The sequence below is a fragment of the Gossypium raimondii genome, chromosome 3 (genome assembly GCF_025698545.1).
Source record: "Gossypium raimondii isolate GPD5lz chromosome 3, ASM2569854v1, whole genome shotgun sequence".
Classification (NCBI taxonomy): domain Eukaryota; kingdom Viridiplantae; phylum Streptophyta; class Magnoliopsida; order Malvales; family Malvaceae; genus Gossypium; species Gossypium raimondii.
In genome coordinates this window covers 6,024,300-6,043,071 of record NC_068567.1, presented here as the reverse complement: position 1 = coordinate 6,043,071, position 18,772 = coordinate 6,024,300, and the positions used below count along the sequence as shown (strand labels likewise).

General features: G+C 36.9%; 3 protein-coding genes across 3 annotated transcripts; all 3 read right to left on the bottom strand.

The window, feature by feature from the left end:
• Positions 1–1,425: 1,425 nt before the first annotated feature.
• On the bottom strand, positions 1,426–3,261 carry LOC105795632 (uncharacterized). The gene is made up of 5 exons (XM_012625319.1): positions 3,022–3,261; positions 2,862–2,931; positions 2,226–2,765; positions 1,665–2,156; positions 1,426–1,526 (listed from the first exon to the last, which is right to left on the bottom strand). The coding sequence occupies exons 1-5, from the start codon at positions 3,259–3,261 to the stop codon at positions 1,426–1,428; spliced, it is 1,443 nt and encodes a 480-aa protein (XP_012480773.1).
• A 4,694-nt stretch (positions 3,262–7,955) lies between these two features.
• Positions 7,956–8,528, bottom strand: LOC105795631 (uncharacterized). Its single transcript, XM_012625318.1, has one exon. It carries the CDS (start codon positions 8,526–8,528, stop codon positions 7,956–7,958), a length of 573 nt encoding a protein of 190 aa, XP_012480772.1.
• Positions 8,529–17,033: 8,505 nt separating this feature from the next.
• On the bottom strand, positions 17,034–18,110 carry LOC105795630 (F-box/LRR-repeat protein At4g14103). The gene is made up of 2 exons (XM_052628811.1): positions 17,223–18,110; positions 17,034–17,120 (listed from the first exon to the last, which is right to left on the bottom strand). The coding sequence occupies exons 1-2, from the start codon at positions 18,108–18,110 to the stop codon at positions 17,034–17,036; spliced, it is 975 nt and encodes a 324-aa protein (XP_052484771.1).
• Between the last annotated feature and the right edge of the window lie 662 nt (positions 18,111–18,772).

Below are 18,772 nucleotides of genomic sequence, written 5' to 3'. Positions count from 1 at the left end.
AGGTTCCTTCATTATTTAGAAATTTCTAGAGTAATATGCAAAACTCCTTTTGTTTGAACATTCAGTCCATTAATCGTTATTTCAAATGTTTTGAACAGGATTATCACATTGGTCAAACAAAATGTTATTGAGAACAAATCTCGAAATGAATAAGTGAATCAAGATAGCAAATTTTGCTAAAGAAAAACGATAGATAAGATGGAATTTTATTGGGGAGCAAAGCTTGAAATGAATACATTAATCAAGACAACAAATTTTGCTGAGATTCAAAATATATAAGATGACAACAGGTGCCCTAGATATCGCAGCACGAGCTTCCCTGTATAAGCTTTAATATGTGTTTAGGGAATCTACAATATTTTGTCGATGCCTCAAGATGTCGCCTACCCTTTCTTGTTAATTCAAGTATAGCGGGACCTCCACATGCCCCAGATCTTGATCAAAATTTGAGCTATTCTGTTCACCACATTCCTCATCAAAATTTGAGCTGCCTTTTTCAGGTTTTCAGCTCAAATCCCCTTTGGTCTCAAGGCGCCCTTTGCGGGTTTTCACCCTGGCCTCTCCTTTTTTTTTACTCAAAGTGCCCTTTGCAGGTTTTCACCTTGGTCCTTCCTTCTTTAAGTGAAATATTTCTTGACTGAATCTGAGTTTACAGGATTTGGTAAGCTTTTACCATCCATCTCGTTCAAGATTAAAGCTCATCCAGAAAAGGCCATTTTTACCACATACGGACCTTCCCAATTCGGCATCCATTTTCCTCTAAAATCTTTTTGTAGAGGAAGAATCTTTTTCAAAACTAGGTCCCCCTCGTGAAATTCTCTGGGACGAACTTTTTTGTTATAGGCTCGCATCATTCGTTTCTGATACATCTGACCGTGACGAATAGCTTTTAACCTCTTTTCTTCTACCAAGTTTAGCTGATCATATCGAGATTGAATCCATTCGGCCTCATCTAACTTTAGTTCAGCTAATACTCGGAGAGAAGGGATTTCAACTTCTATGGGTAAAACTGCCTCCATCCCATAGACTAAAGAAAATGGTGTTGCCCCAGTAGAGGTCCTAACAGAGGTAAGATATGCCAGGAGGGCAAAAGGTAATTTCTCGTGCCAGTCTTTGTAGGTTTCAGTCATTTTCCCTACAATTTTCTTGATATTTTTGTTAGCTACTTCCACGGCACCATTCATTTTTGGACGGTACGGTGACGAATTATGGTGTCTGATCTTGAACTGACTACAAACTTCCACTATTAAGTTGTTGTTCAAGTTCAGCGCATTGTCAGATATGATCCTTTCAGGCATCCCGTATCGACATATGGTTTTTGTTTTCAAAAACTTGCTAACTGCTGACTTTGTGATGTTAGCATATGAAGCAGCCTCCACCCGTTTAGTGAAGTAATCAATAACCACAAAGATAAAACGATGCCCATTAGAAGCCTTTGGAGATATTGACCCAATAACATCCATTCCCCACATAGAGAAAGGCCTTGGAGAAACCATAACGTGAAGGGGTGAAGGTGGTGCGTGCATCTTGTCACCATAAATTTGACATTTATTGGCACTTTTTGGCATAATTAATGCAATCCCCTTCCATAGTGGACCAATAATACCCAAATCTCATAATTTGTCTGGCCATCGTGAAGCCGTTGGCATGTGTTCCACAAATACCTTCATGCACTTCTTCCAAAATTTTCTTGGCTTCGACAGCATCCACACATCTCAACAATACTTGATCTTTTCCCTTTTTATACAAGATCTCCCCATCTAGGACGTAATCAATGGCTAATCTCCTTAATGTCCTTTTATCATTTTCCGTCGCATGGTCTGGGTACTCACGACTTTTTACATATCGCAATATGTCATTATACCAGGGGTGATCATCCTTTTCCTCTTCATGAATGCTAATCTGAATAGGCTTCATATCTTCTGGTTTGTTCACTTTAAACATAGAGGCTAGAGTTGCCAAAGCATCTGCCATCTGGTTTTCATCTCGTGGGAGATAACAAAAGGTGACACTGTCAAATTCCTCAATCAATTCCAAGACCAAATTTTGATAGCGGACTAGCTTCGGGTCTCTTGTTTCCCATTCCCCTTTGAGCTTGTAAATTACTAACGCAGAGTCTTCGTATACCTCTAGCACCTTAATTTTCCGCTCTATGGCTGCCCGTATGCCCATAATACAAGCTTCATACTCGGCCATGTTATTTGTGCAATCAAAGTCCAATTTACTAGTGAAAGGATAATGATCTCCACTAGGGGACACGAGGACTGCCCCAATTTCGTTGCCTACAGCATTTGAAGCTCCGTCAAAGTTCAGCTTCCAAGGACCACCTTTTTGAAAATCTTTTTCTGTAGTTACAACATACATCAAATCCTCATTTAGGAAATCAAAGTTTAGTGGCTTGTAATCTTCCAGAGCTCTACTTGCCAGGAAATCTGCTATTGCACTCCCTTTTACCGCCTTCTGGTTCACATAGACTATATCAAATTCAGATAGAAGAATTTGCCATCGGGCCATTCTCCCATTCAGAGCGGTCGATTCCATCATGTATTTCAAAGGATCTAGTTTAGAAATCAACCAGGTTGTATGGTACAACATGTACTGTCTCAGTCTACGAGTTGTCCAAATCAGGGCAAAACATAGCTTCTCAATTGGCGAATATCTTGTTTCGCACTCGGTGAACTTCTTACTGAGATAGTAAATTGCTCTTTCTTTTCGTCCTGAGTCATCATGTTGGCCAAGCACGCATCCCATGGAATTTTCAAATACTGCCAAATACAATATAAGTGGCTTGTCTGGGCAAGGTGGCATCAACACTGGGGCGTTGGACAAGTATTATTTGACTTTTTCGAAAGTTTTCTGACACTCCTCATCCCATACACCTGGATTGCGTTTCTTAAGAAGGTGAAATATGGGGTCACATTTCTCGGTTAACTGTGAAATAAACCGAGCAATATAGTTTAGTCTTCCTAGAAAACCTCGAACCTCTTTTTGAGTACGCGGTGAGGGTAATTATTGTATTGCCTTTACTTTGTCAGGATCAATCTCAATTCCTCTTTCACTGACCACGAACCCCAGCAATTTTCCTGATCTAACCCCGAATGTGCATTTCGATGGATTTAGCTTTAGCTGAAATTTTCTCAACCTTATAAATAATTTCTTGAGGACCTGCACATGTTCCTCTTCTGTTTTAGATTTTGCAATCATGTCATCCACATATACTTCTAACTCCTTATGCATCATATCATGGAACAGTGTTACCATAGCCCTCTGATAAGTTGCCCCTACATTTTTCAACCAAAATGGCTTCACTTTATAACAAAAGGTCCCCCACAGGGTTATGAATGTAGTTTTCTTCATATCCTCAGGATGCATCTTGATTTGATTATATCCAGAGAAACCATCCATGAAAGAAAACAGCGAATGCCCTGCTGTATTGTCTACCAAGGCATCGATGTGCGGTAAGGGGAAGTTATCTTTTGGGCTAGCCTTATTTAAATCTCTATAATCTACACACATTCATACCTTCCCATCTTTCTTAGGGACAGGTACGATATTAGCCACCCACTCGGAGTAATTGACCACTTGCAGGAATCCAGCGTCAAATTACTTTTGCACCTCCTCTTTTATTTTTAACACCACATCAGGCCTCATTCTTCGGAGTCTTTGCTGAACGGGCTTGCAATCTTCCTTTATAGGAAGACGGTGAACTACAATATCAGTACTCAACCCGGGCATATCTTGGTATGACCACGCGAAGACATCTTTGAACTCTCGAAGCAACTCAATGAGATCTTGTTTTACTTCTTCAGCTATGCATGTGCCAATCTTCACCACTTTTCCCTCTTCCAAGGTCACCATCTCTACCGTCTTTTTGTGAGGTAAGATTTGTTTCTCTTCCTACTCTACCATCCTCAACAGGTCCGGAGATAGGTTGCAATCTGTGTTATCTTCAAAATCTTGAGATTCCTCTAAACACATATCTCGTTCAAAAGGATTCCCTAAGTCCATAATAGGGTCACTCATGTCATTGATATCTTGGGACCTGTTATGGGTATCAAAGAATGTACAGAGAATGTATGAATTTAAGGATTCTTATTTAGTATGATCATGAATGAAAGAATGATTTGGAATAAAAGCATCCAAGATGATTATTCAAACGAAAGAATGAAAAGAATCTTAAAAGAATATATACTCAGAAAATGCAAAGATATATTTCATTGAAGTCAAAATGTTCAAATATAAGCCCATTTCATTTCACAAAAAGTTTTCATTTTTTCTAGGCTTAAACAGTTAGTATGTCTTGAATATTACTCTGGAAAAGCTCTAAAAACTTCAGGCATTTCTTCTGCAGTCCAGTTGTTTAAAACACTCCCAGATTCAAAGGGACGGATGCCTGATATACTTCCTTCTTCAGATTTTTCTTCAAATATGGCATTGATGTTCAGGTTTCCTAACATCTCCTCTGTGGTCTTCTTTCTTAGAGTCCTCAGTCCAGAATACATAGTTCCTCCCGATACGAGAGTCCTGGATATGTGGGGGAAAGCCATAGGTTCCCAATCAACTTCTTTTCTGTTCAGACGCGCATTCCTCCTCTCTTGTCTTTTCTCCAACTCTTTTCTTCTTTGCTTGGCATTTGGCTTAAACCCTAAACCAAAACGGTCTTGTTTGTCCTTCACCACTGGTGCCTCTATCCTTCCTTGAAGGCATCTTCCGAGTCCTCTTCCAGGCACAGCTCCTTTTCCAACTGTCATTTGTAATCCCATCCTCGTGGCTTTAGATACGTTGGGCATCGGGATCTTCTTTCCCTCAATGATAAAGGTCGCATTTACGAACTCTAAGGATAGAAAAGAACATTCAACCGCCTCATCATCCGTTCCCAAATATGGTGCGTCACTGGTTACTGATGCAATGATGTCTTCCTCGGCATTAATCGTAATCAGCCGGCCTTCTATTACCAATTTCAACTTCTGGTGCAATGATGAAGGCACCGCCCCTGCTGAATGAATCCAGGGTCTTCCCAACAAGCAATTATACGAAGGCTTAATATCCATCACTAGGAAGTCCACCTCGTATGTATTCGGGCTAATCGAGAGGGGTATTTCTATTCTTCCCATCACCCTCCTTTTGGTACCATCAAATGCTCTCACTATACTCTGGCATGATTTCATGTGAGAACTATCCACCGGTAACCTATTTAAGGTAGACAGGGGTAAAACATTCAAGGCTGATCCATTATCAATTAGCACTCCTGCTAGCATATACTCCCCGCAGCGAGCAGTGATATGTAATACTTTGGTGGCTCTTCTTCCCCCCAGCGGTATTTCATCATCATTAAAGAAAATCAAATTGTCGGCACTGATATTGTTAACCAAGTGGTCTAACTTATTCACTGAGATATCATTAGCGACATAAGTTTCATTTAGCACCTTAATCAATGCATTACGATGTATCTCTGAACTTATAAACAAATCAAGCACCGAGATACGAGCCGGTTGCTTATGTAATTGTTCTACCACACTGTACTCGCTATGTTTCAAGAATTTTAGAAATTCTCTAGCCTCATTTTCAATTACCGGCTGATTGACACGTGGTTCAATTTTGTCTGTTTTTACTTTTTCCAGCTCAACTACTAAAGCTTTTTCTTTTCCAGATTCCACTCTTGCATTTGTCGGATCATAGCATTTTCCACTTCGTGTATAGAATCCTTTCTTCTCTTCTGAAGCATTTACCAAGCTTTCTTTTCCTGGAATCGTCACATTGCAGTCGTAATTCCAAGGAACCTTTTTGCTATCCTTGTAAGGAAAGGATACAGGTTTTTGGATTATGACCTTTGGCGCTATTTGTATTCCAGATTCTTTGTTCATTGGCTTTGAAATGATAACCACTGGGTGATTAACCTCTTGGGCTTTCCCCGCAGATCCTTCCTCTGAAGCATAAACTTCTCCCTCTTCTAGTCCCTTGACCTCTTCATGAAACTCTATTTCTTTGTTATCCATTAAGCTCTATACCACGGTTTTGAACTCGGTGCATTTTTGGATGTCATGGTCTTCTTCCGCGTGGAACTCAAAAAATTTTTTTGCTCGTTCAGGCCTTTCTATCGAATCTTGCTTGATGATACCTCTTTTCACCATTTGTTTCCAAACCCATTCAAGAGGGGTCTTTATCTCTGCCATGTTGGCTTTGACTCTTCTTCCTCCATTCTCAATTATCGCGTTCACCCTTTTATCATCATGATTGAGCAACGGATTCTCTACTACGTTTGGTCCTGATGAGTCGCCAATCTTTACGATCCCCATATTGATAAGTTTTTCAACTAACTTCTTGAATGCAGCGCAGTTCTCAATCGAGTGCCCTTTAATCCCCGTGTGGTACTCGCATTGGGCGTTTGCATCATACCACTTAGGGTATGGAGGTTGCATGGGTTTTAGGTAAAATAGAGATACCACATGTGCATCAAATAAGTTCTGGTGCAATTCCCTATACGTCACCGGGATGGGTGTAAATTGAGGTCTCTCTATATTTGGCCTTGAATTGGATTCCTGTTTCGAAGAACCTTGCTGATTAGTGGTTACTGCTCTGGCTTGTCCCACCGTGATTGATTTGGAATGGTCATTGTTAAACATGCTTGTATTGTTTATCTCGTGCTCCTTCTTTCTTGGTGCTGACCTTTTAGTACTTTCTCCTGGTTCTATCTTGCCACTCCTTATGGCGTTCTCTATCATTTCTCCAGACATCACTATGTCTGAAAAGCTTTTAGTGGCACTGCCCAACATGTGATTGAGAAATGGGGCTTTCAAAGTGTTGATAAAAAGCATGGTTATCTCTTTCTCTAAAAGTGGTGGTTGAACTTGCGCTGCCACCTTCCTCCATCTCTGAGCATACTGTCGGAAGCTCTCATTAGGTTTCTTCTCCATATTTTGCAATACAATTCGATCAGGTGCTGTATCCATAACATGTTTGTACTGTCTTATAAAGGCCTGTGCCAAATCTTTCCACGAATGGATGTTGGCCCGACTCAATTGATTATACCATCTAGCCACTGACCCGATCAAACTATCCTGGAAATAGTGAATTAGTAGTTGATCGTTGTTGATGTACCCAGTCATTCTTCGACAAAACATAGTGATATGAGCTTCGGGACAACTTGTCCCGTTATACTTCTCAAACTCCGGCATTTTAAACTTAGGAGGGAGGACCAAATCAGGTACCAAACTCAGATCTTTAGCATCCATTCCTCGGTGGTAATCAGCATTTTCCATGGCCTTAAACTTCTCCTCTAGCCATTTACACCGGTCCTCTAATTGCCTTGATAGACCCCCTTTCGCTTTCTCCACTTCTGCCTCATCATCAAGATCAGGAACTATGAGATTGGTAGGATTCTCTCCGGGATTATTTCCTATTCCAAATTGAAAATTCATCAGCTTTGAAGGACCTGCCTGAGATTGCTGGGGTTTGATCGTAACGGAGGATTTTTGTGGATACAGCTCAGCTTGAGTATGCATGTGCGGAAGGGTAAAGCCTGAAGGGTAAAGGGGGTCCTCATTATTTCCCTCTTTATCATTAACTACAGGGTCCTTTCCCTTATCATTTCCTCCTTTCAACAACCGTGTTAACTTTGCCATCATGTCGTCCTGGGACTCCCGCATCTTTTCTGTCATCTCTCGCTGAATTTTTTCCAGCCGCTCTTGCATCTGATCTTGCATATCTCTTTGGAGCTGTTCAAGTTTTTCTAATCTTTGATCCATGTTCTTTGATTTCGCTCGAGTTCTGTAGGGGTGTCGGGTTTCCAAGTTAACTGAAATAATTTTATTTAATTAGGGCCCTTTAATGTTTGTTAATGCATATGATGTGATGCAATGCATGAAATGAATGCAAAAAGAAAAAGGCATTGACTCTGATTCAATTTCATTTAGAATACTTTACTAGAAAAAACAAAATTCTTTACATAAGACAGATTACATATACTGTTTTGCCCTAATGCTTAGAATTTTAATCTTCTTAAGTAATGAAGCTAGCTCTTTTCCTCGGCTTGATTCCAGCTCATACTTCACACTTAGCGTATCAGCTTGCACTACCAACGTCTGTAGCTGATCTGCAACTTCTCGAATTTGAGCCGCGGCTTCTCCCATAATGTGATCTCTATCTCTGACTTGGTTCTGAAAGTAGTGCAAATGCTCAGTTTGGCGATCTTCATTAGCTTCTAAATACTCGATCCAGATTTCGTAATTTCGCAATGCTGCTTCTAACTCTTCAGTTCTTTCTTTCATTTCTTCAATTCTATTTAGGCTTGCCCTCAATTCCATCACAGAGTTCCGATTTCGGTGCCGATTTAGATATCCTTCTAATTCAGTCACTCTATTCTCTAGCTTCCCTTTTTCTTTCTGATTCTCCGACAAACTCTTCTTTAGAGTCTCGTTCTGTGCTTGAATTTCTTGGCACCTCCTTTCCCATTCATCAGCCTTGTTCTTTTCTTCTTGAATCTCTTTGCGCCACTGCTCAAAAGCCTTTCCTAACCCGGAAGTCCTCATTGATAATCGCAACTTCTTGTAATCTATTTTCAAACTATCAAGATATTCTTCAACCCTATCTTTCCCTTTTCTTAACCGCTCTACCTCGAGCTTCTAAACATCTGCATCCAGTCTTAAGTTCATTTTTTCTTCCTCTATTTGCTCTATCTGCTTTTCCAATTTTGTATTTTTTCTTTCAAAGTCTTGCATTAATATTTCTAGCTCAGAAGGGACGACCCGTAAATACTCCTCTATTGACTGACTACCTTCGTGACTTAGCTCGGGAATATTGTCGTTAATCCTCTTACTCCACCGCCCATGATATCCAAGAGTTATTATTGCCCCAACGGTGAACCTTTTCATCCGGTGAGTTTGTTTCCAAGCGTTGGACATTTCTCGAATCTTTCCCTTGTAATTATTACCTCTATAAGAAAACTCACACTCGGCCAGTCCTTGTGTTACTGGTATGAACTGTCTTGATCTACATTGTCTTAATACGAGCAGAGGGGTATATCCGATAGCTCCCTAAATTCCGAGTAAAGGAACCCAATCGAAGTCTCCACATCGATACAAAATCTCGTCAGGCACCATCCAAGGATCTTTCCATTCAACATCCTCATCTAAGAGATTTTGAAGGATCGCCATCCACCTTTCTCCAGTAATATCGTCGCGTCTTGGTGTCGCTGCTAATTCTTTCAAAGGAGAATACTTTTCAGAGAATGCTTTGTAAGAAACCTTATCCACATTCCAGAAATGACTATGGAACCAAACCAACAGGAGCTGTGCACAACCAATGAATCTTCCTTCACCCGCTCTCCGACACGCACTCAAAGATCTGAACGTTTCAAATTAAAATTGCTGGACGGTGTAATCCTCGCAAGTTGATTGAACAAATCTGTAACTGTTTCATCAATATGTCCTAATGCCTTGGGGAAAATAACCAGCCCATAGATACTCAAAGCGAGAACATTGACTTTCTTCTTTGTATCAGGGTGTGCCAAAATCTGACCTTGTAAGCTTCTCCAAGGGATACATTTATTTTCCCCTTTTTGTTTGATTCGTGCCGTAACCCATTGCTTGCTCATTCCGGTGATTTTTGCTAACTTCTTTGTGAAAGTGAGAACATTGGCAGTTCTAGCATAAACTTTATCTACTTGGATTCTTGGACAACGAAGTAAAGCTGTATACTCCTCCACAGTAGGCACCATGTCTACCTCCCCAAAGGTGAAGCAGGTATAAACAGAATTCCAAAATTGGGCCAGAGCTCGAAATAAATGCTCATCCACCTTGATGTCGAGCAAGTAGGGCAAATCGCCATAATTACAGTAAAACAACTATTTGACCTCATCGTCCCATTGAGCTCAAATTTCTTTCAACTCTTGGAGATTATTCTGAGTTACGTTGATACAAGTGTAGTCCCATAACTCTGATGTGTATCCCTCCATCAAACTATCACCTTTCTCGAGTTGCATTTTTTCTGACCATGTTTGGACAACCGCATTATTTTCCACCTTATCAAGAAATTCGTTTTCCATGATAAGCTTTCTGTCTAGAAACCGAATGTGAATCAACGCCTTTTATAATGAAATGCCATGCAGTTGAAATGTCATGCATCCAAACTAAAACAACAAAGATTAGTACCAGATATAAACACATAATCCAAAACAATTCAGGAAGAATAAAAGCACATATCAGGGTATCTACTAGGGTTTGGTGTAGTTCTACCTAGGGTGAGTTCCTAAAGTTCACTACATGTGGTTTGGATCTAAAGTAAGGGTACCCGAACCAGCAGATTCCTCGATCCTCACCTGTTGTAGGCTTATATAGACCGAGTTCGGTTCAGGGGAATACATTTCCCTATGGCTGCACGGAGATGAAAATCTCACGAAGACATAGGTACGGATGTATCCCGAAAGCGATCCACTATCCTGCATGGAGGTGAAAACCTCACGAAGGAATAGCTTCTCACTCCCACTTAAAGGTGTGACCAACGGTCATGCAATGCTATGCAGAGGGATACAAAAATTTAAACCAACACAGTAGTTATAAAACACAATGATGACAATTGTAATAAAGACGAATGAAATGCAATGAAAGGATCGTAAATTTAAACCAAATTTCAATTTTCGACAAAAAGACAAAAAGTAATCAACTCGTGGCTTGACTCTCTTATTTTGAAAAAATGTCCCCAGTGGAGTCGCCAAGCTGTTGACACCATTTTTTTGATGAAAAATGGGGTCGACTTGGGTTTTGGAAATGAAAACGAAAATGGGAGTCGCCACCGATCCTTTTTAATGAGGTGTGATCGGATCACCTCAAAAAGTGGTTGTTTTTAATAAACGCTTTGATTTTATTAAAACAACAATTTTGGTCCACGAAATTCAAAAAAAGGGGTTCGGGAGTCGGTTACGCACGAGGAAGGATTAGCACCCTCGATACGCCCAAAATTGGTACCTAGTTGATTACTTAATGTCTTAGTGTCGAAAAAATGAAAACTTTAAAGAAATTTAAAATACGATCCTTAAAAAACTCGAATAGCATAGATTAAAATTCAAGAGGATATTTGGCAATTTAGTTTAAACGAGAAATCAAAATCCAACACCATAGGACACGTTCCTCGAATTTCCAAACTCAAAACATTGCCTTATTTTAAATTTTTTAAAAGGATATTAAGCCATTTGGTTGAACGAGAGAAATCGACACCCAGCACCTTAGGGCATGTTTGCTCGAATTTTCAAACGCAAAACATTGCCTTATTTTAAAAATTTTTAAAAGGATATTAAGCCATTTGGTTGAATGAGAAAAATCGACACCCAGCACCTTAGGGCATATTTTCTCGAATTTCCAAACACAAAACATTGCCTTATTTTAAATTTTTTAAAAGGATATTAAGCCATTTGGTTGAACGAGAAAAATCGACACCCAGCACCTTAGGGCATGTTTTCTCGAATTTTCAAACGCAAAACATTGCCTCAATTAGAAATATTTTCCTTTTTTTTTTGAAATATGATATTTACATGCATGATGGAATAATAAACATGATTATGTAAAATAAAAAAATGAACAAAAACGAATAATAAATCAATCATACATATACCATAGCGTATAAATAAATAAATAAACTAAAGCATAAAATGAACATATAAATAAATACATAAATGAACATAAAAATAAAGGAAAATATATGAAAATTATAAAATATGAAAAAATATGTATGTACATATGTGTATTTTAAAATTATTAAGTAAAATACATATATATAAGTATGTATACATATATTCATGAGAAAAAGTATATAGATATACGTATATAAATATATATAAAGGGTTTTTAATGTATATATATATTAAATAAACAATATATGAAATATATATAAGCATTTATATAATAATGATATAATATAACATGGCACATATATTTAAAAATATAAGTAATTATTAATGGAAATATAATAATAATAATAATAATAATAATAATAATAATAATAATAAAGTTAACAAAAATTGACTAAATAATAAAAGATGCTGAAAGGGATTAAATCGAAAAGAAATAAAAAATATAGGGCCAATTTGAAATAAAGGAAAACGAAAAGGATCCAATTGCGACGCGCGTAAAAAGGGAAGAACCAAAACAAATAATAAACCCAAAGTTCTAAAACGCAGAACCTCAATGGACTAAAATGAAACAAAAGAAAAATCTTAGGGCTAAATCAAAATAAAAGAAAACAACAAAATAGGACCAAATTGTAATGCTCTGAAAAATAGGAGGGACTGCGCGCATAAATAACCCCTTTTAAGAAAACACGCGGATCCTCCCCTTTGGGTCTGGTCACCGCGCGGGTCGTGGCCAAAACGGCGTCGTTTTGGCACCTGACCCCTAAGGGTAAAACGGTGCCGTTTTATGAGGGTTATTTAAACCCAAAAATTTTTAAAATCTTCATTTTTCTTCTTCTCCTTCTAAAAAAAAACTGAAAAAAATCTCTCCCCCCTTCTTCATCCGGCCATGGATTCCGACCAAAAGCTCCGGCGCGCCTCTACCGTAGCGCCTCCGTGGGCGGTGGCCGTGGGCACAAAATAGGGCCTTTTCGGCTCCTTTTCGAAGCCGGTAACTTCTAGGCTATGGATCTAAGGCCGAAACTTGCGAAAGGCGAACGAAGAGTGCAAAAACGGAAACAAAACCGCTCGGCTTCCCCTTCTCCGGCGCGGCGTTGGAAGAATGTAATTCCTTTCCTTTTTATTTTTGATTATAAACGTATTATATGTATATAAACGGATGAACAAACGAAAAATAAATAAATAAAAATAAGTTTAAAATTTGTAAAAAAAATGAAAACCAAAAGGGCCGGAAATCACCTTTGAAACTTAGCTTTTATTTCTTGTCAATATTTGTTTTTTGATTCCTAAAATTCTAACCGAAGAAGAAGAACTAAAGGGTACATGTTAGGCTTTTATAGCCGATTTTTTGCTACTGTTTCTGTTGTCTTTTTGTGTTGTTTTCTTCTTTGCAGGTGACCGGCGGCGCAAGTGGCATGGTGACGTGACCGTGGCGGTGGCGATGGTGACTGCCAGAGGCGGTGATGGGACTGGCGGCTGTGGCAGAAGGCTAAGGGTCAAAGACCCTAGAGGCGGCGGCGGCAGTACTAGGGTTTCAGAAAAGCTGAAACCCTAGTTTGACAAATTAGTTTTGGGCTTGTGCATTTTGGGCTTCGGGTTTTGGGTTGTATTTGGGTTAGTTTAGGTTTGGGCTCAGTGGGTGTTGGTAGGGGTGAGCATTCGATCGAATCGAAAATTTTCGAGTTAATCGAGTTTTCAAATCTCATTTTATCATCCTAACTTTATTTGAAGTTTTCTCGAATCGAGTCGAGTGAGATGGAATTCGAATCGAATCGAATCGAATATATTTGTTCGAGTTAAATTTTAAAAAATAATTTTGGGTCCTTGTAACCATTGTCACCCATCGTAATAAAATTTGGGCACCTTAATCAATTTTTTTATTAACTTTCATCACTTCATAATTTATTTATTAATTTTTTATATACTGGTTAGCTTCTTTGCTTGCTTAGTTGTTTCAATTATCTTCAGATTCTTGTCACTATGTATTTTAGAATTAAAAATATATTAAATGTAAAATATGATTTTTAATAAAAGTTATTTTAAAAATAAAATGTGAAATTGATACCAATATAAAATTTTAACACGAATATTTTATGGCATAATTAATAATTCAATTTTAATATAAATATTCAATATGATGAAACAATTCAATAATAAAATAATATAAAATGTGAAATTTAATTTAATAATATAAATAGTAGATATAAATAAAATTATTACTATTTATGTTTAGTGATTTTTTGGATAATTTTGATTTTTATTTGAGAGTAAAGGGTGAGAAGTAAAAGTTTAGGGAAAAATAAAAGTTTTGGGGAATAAAATTTGAGGAAAGTAAATAGGGGAGTAAAATTTTGGAGGAAAATATTAAAAAAATTGGAGGGGAGGGTTTGGGATAGATGGGAGGTGGGATGGGAAGGAATAAAAGTTTTAGGGAAAAGTGGGAGGAGTAAAATTTTGGGAGAAAATAAAAGGTTTTGAGGGTTTTGGGAGTAAAATTTTGAGAAAAATAAATGGGAGAGTAAAATTTTGGTGGAAATGAATTTTGGGTAGATTGGGGGTTGGGAGGAGGGAGTAAAAGTTTTGGGGAAAGTGGGAAGGAGTAAAAGTTTTGAGGGAAAAGTAAAAAGGTTTGGGAGTTTGGGGTAAAAATGTAAAATATTATAGTTTGATATTCGAATTATTCGAATTATTCGAGTTATTCGAATTATTCGAGTTATTCGAATTCGAAAACTCAACTCGATTCGAACTCGAAATTCGAAAAAAAGTAATTCGAGTTGATTCGAATAACTCGATTAACTCGATTAACTCGAATAACTCGATTCGTTTAACTCAAAATTCAAATTTTTTTTGATTTTTTCAAGTCGAATCGAGTTTTGCTCACTCCTAGGTGTTGGGCTGGTGGGTTGTTTTGTAATGGGTTTGGGAAAGGTTAAAATTGGGCTTGTACAAGGGGAAAAGAGACTTACCAGGTGGTCCTGTTCTATTCTCTGTCTCGATCGGAGGCCAGGACGGCAATTGAAGCCGTGGGAGGTTCATGAACGGCGGCTCCAAAGGGTTAGAGAAACCCTAAGAGAAGCAGCACTGCTTCGGAGGAAAAACAAAATTTTTCCCTAATTTTTTTTTCTTATTTTAAAAACTTAAAACAGAAGTAAAACGGCGTCGTTTAAGATGCCAGATCCAAGCGTTGACCCGACCCGGAGGGGAGGATCCGCGCGTTCTAGCTTTGAATGGGAGATTTGTGCTATTGGTCCCTCCAATTTGTGACGCGTTTCAATCAAACCTATTTTGTTTTTTAATTGAGCTGCGTATTTCAGTTTTGTTGCAATTTGGCCCATCGCTGCGCAGCGTTTTGGAAGGCAGGAATAATTTCCCTTTTGGCCCTCCATTGTTGCTTGCGCATTCAAATTGGTCGTTTTTTATTTATTTCGAATTTCCCCCGATTTTCGTTTTTTGTTCAATTTAATCCGGTTTTTTGAACTATTTTACTGTTTAATTATTTTTTTACATTATTATTATTATTTATATTTTTGTACATACAAATATTTTTTTTAAATAATATAGATATGCTTTTATATTTTAGTTTTTTTTTTACTTTTGTAAATATGTATTCACGCATATTTCCATATATATTTTATATATTATTCACATTTTTTTGCAAATATATATATAAGTATACATGTACATTTTAGAATATACATATATTTCCTATATATTATAATTTAAAATATACGTTCATTTTATAGTATATATATATTTACATTTTTCTAAAACATTTTTATTATTGTATATATATTCTATTATTTTATTTACGTATTGTACATTTATACATATATTTACATACACACATATTGTCATGATATACCCATACATTTATATTTTGTAAATGCATACACATTTATAATTTAAATTAAAGTATGTGTTTCATGTTGTATATTAACATTTTATCTTACTTTTAAAGAAAATATATGTTTTCATTAAAGCATTAAAATCATCATATTTTATGAAATTTCAAAATATTTGGCATTCATGATTCTCGAGAAAGATCGTGTCCTAACTTACTGGATTGCGATTATTTTTCGACGAATTTAGAAAGCCAAGTATTCATTTTGCAATAAATTCACAAATTTCAAATAAAAGCTTATTCTCGGGAATTCAAAAATGTTGGGTCCTAACTTACTGGTCATGACATTTTATTATCTCGAAATAAGGATTTTAAAAACAAAAGGCAATATTCGGTATTTTGAAGATTTAAAAATATTGTGCCCTAACTTACTGGGTGTGATGTTTCATTTCTTTGAAATAAGAATATTTTATTATCTCGATTCGTTTGCGAGTTAAAAGTTCTCTTTTAAAATCTTTTCAAATTTTCGACACCAGGACATTAAATAATCAAATTCGGTACCGATTTTGGGCGTTGCGAGGGTGATAACCCTTCCTCGTGCGTATCTGACTCCCGAACTTATTTTCTCAAACTTCGTAGACCAAAATTGTTTTTAAGGTGAGCCGATCACACCTCAATCAAGGATCGGTGGCGACTCCAATTTTTGCTTTTAAAGTCGACAACTAAATTTTTGTTTTCAAAAAGCGGTTTCGACAGATACTCCCTAAAATAACAAGCATTCAAGATGATCAAAGTGAACATCTTAGTTAGAAATATATATATATATATATATATATATATATATAGCATCTTAAAACACTGTTAATAAATGTCTTCATATTTGATGCAAAGCAATGAAGCAAAATATTTTATTAGTAACAATTTCTTTGCTGTTAAGAATGTACAAATCCCCATAGCTTGAGAGCTTCCAAATCAATCTGATGTTCTTCCTATCACAACTTCTTGTGTAATGCATATCATATGATTCTTTCTTACAAATTTAAATATTTTGCCAATCATGGGACTACATATTAATTCCAAAGGCTATTTTTGGCTACAATATACATATATACAAACCAACCATCAGGTATAGTCTATTGCCATTAATGAATGTATCGGATATTAAGAGCGAAATATATATTACAAACAACACATCTATATAAAATCAAACCAGACACTGATAAGTTGTAATCATATAATATAAAACAGTACTACAAAATTACAACTAGTTTTAAACATTTCTTTGAACTCTTTACTAACTGACAAACAAGAAGGAACTTCTAAAGCCTTCCATTGAGCTCCCGCAACAACCTAAACTCATGACAAAAAGAAAAAAAAGTTATTTGGTTTGTACCTTGAATTTAGGTGATCTCAAACATGCTTTTGATTTCTTGTAAGTTTATGTAATTGTGGATGTAATTGACACTAAAACAATCAATTGCAACAAATACATGTACATATACAAAGATTTCATACCGGAAAATTGAGGGTAAGTGTTTTTAGATTAGGTATACGATGTAGAAACTCTACAAGCTAAATTTCTCTCCCATTAAAACCACGACCAAGAAATTCGAATTCAATAAGGTTGTGAAATATAGGAAGTTGACTTGTTCGGAAAATCTGCACACAAGAACTTGGTCGGAAAATCTGCACACACAAACTTGGATTTGTAATATAATGTTAAAAAGGAAAAAAAAACACATGAATACAAAGTTTACTAACCCCTTCATTAATGGTTAAACGTAGAGACCGTACATTGCAAATTCCTTGAATAAGATGAGCTGCAATTGCTTGAGAATCAATGGTATCAAACCCGCAGATTTTAATATGAGCATTCTCTAGAGACTTCATGGTACTCAAAGTATAACCTTGAGCTACAGCGTCAGTATATTGAAAATAAACAAGATTAGGAGCATTAATCACCACCACATACTTTAAATCTGCGAATTCTCCTAGATTAAAATCTAAAATAAATCTCTTAAGCGAAGGAGTTTGGATATTGATGTCACTTGTATAAAAATCACATTCAATAAAAGCCAAATCTTCTAAGACATGGCAATTGGAAATGAACCTAAGAACGGAATCACCGAAAAATGAGTCTCTAAAGAGCAAAGTCTTCAGATTCCCTAAACAAACGTCAGATGGGAACTCAAAATTATGACCTACTGCATCCAATTTCAGTGTCACCAGTGAGCCGCAAGTGAATAAAACAGCTGGTAAAATATCCTCACGATAACTTAACTGCAAATCAATTTCCTTAACACCACGGCACAATGCAGCACATATCCAACCAGAGATATCAAAATCATGATCTCCATCATTCCAATCATTCCATGAACAAATCATATGACTTAGCCTAAAGCAATCTAATCTTACCTGATCGGGGGATTTCGATAACCTATCAACAAAGTTCTTGAAGCTGTCAACATTTCTGTCAGTCAAATCACTCATTGAATAAGCATCAAATTTAATGGTAGAAAGTGAAGCAAAGAGGTATCTCCACTTGGTTGAAATAATAGAGGTTCGAACTGCTTGTTTAATGGGAAGGAATGACGAAATATGACAAAGAATAGGATCCGGAAAACTACTGATCCTGTCTTCGACACACATCGCCATAAGATAAGAAAACTACAGACCGGTCCGACGGCAGGCGATAGGAACCAGAGAGTTTTTCGCTTTTGTTTTGTTATGTCTGCCTTCGGAGCAAACTTTGGAGACTTGAGAATAGAGGAGGCCACACAGGATCGGCTTTGTAGAAGAAAGAAAAAGAAAAGTCTTTGCTTTGTAGAAGCGGCTGGATATGCGAAAATTTAGTGTTAAATGCCAATATTTCCCTACCTTTATATAAGATTTAAGGTTAATATCAAAATTGGTCCCTTAACTTTTACCTAATCTAAGGACATTTACCATCAATCTGGTGGTTTAAGTATTCGTATTCGTTACAAGCAATTAATTGATTTAGTGTAAGTTACCTTATTAGAAGCAGAATTTTTTATCATATTAATTTCTACTCTACCTTACTCGAGTTCATTCTCGAGGAATCCCATTTCATTTAAAGCATTTCGTTGGATTCTTTACTCTTTATTTTCTAATCTCACTGGAAATCATATAAAGACACTTTCTATTTGAGTAGCTATTTGTGCAAGTATTTTACGATTCAGAATCAACTGTTTCTTGTACATATATATTATGTATTAATCTACTATAACTATAGGATACCCCCACTCCGCTAATTACTGCATTTATTCAAGTGATCCACAAACGACTAAAAT

Bases quoted from the DNA above. Each gene is read 5' to 3' on its own strand.
- LOC105795632 (XM_012625319.1), bottom strand. From the start codon at position 3,261: ATGGTAACACTGTTCCATGATATGATGCATAAGGAGTTAGAAGTATAT. The intron at 2,766-2,861 runs GTCAGAAAACTT...TGTATTTGGCAG, and splicing joins AGGTGTATGGGATGAGGAGT to TATTTGAAAATTCCATGGGA. The intron at 1,527-1,664 runs GTATTTGTGGAA...TATGGTGACAAG, and splicing joins TTTGGAAGAAGTGCATGAAG to ATGCACGCACCACCTTCACC.
- LOC105795631 (XM_012625318.1), bottom strand. From the start codon at position 8,528: ATGAGGACTTCCGGGTTAGGAAAGGCTTTTGAGCAGTGGCGCAAAGAG.
- LOC105795630 (XM_052628811.1), bottom strand. From the start codon at position 18,110: ATGTGTGTCGAAGACAGGATCAGTAGTTTTCCGGATCCTATTCTTTGT. The intron at 17,121-17,222 runs GTTAGTAAACTT...TCTTGTGTGCAG, and splicing joins GTTTAACCATTAATGAAGGG to ATTTTCCGAACAAGTCAACT.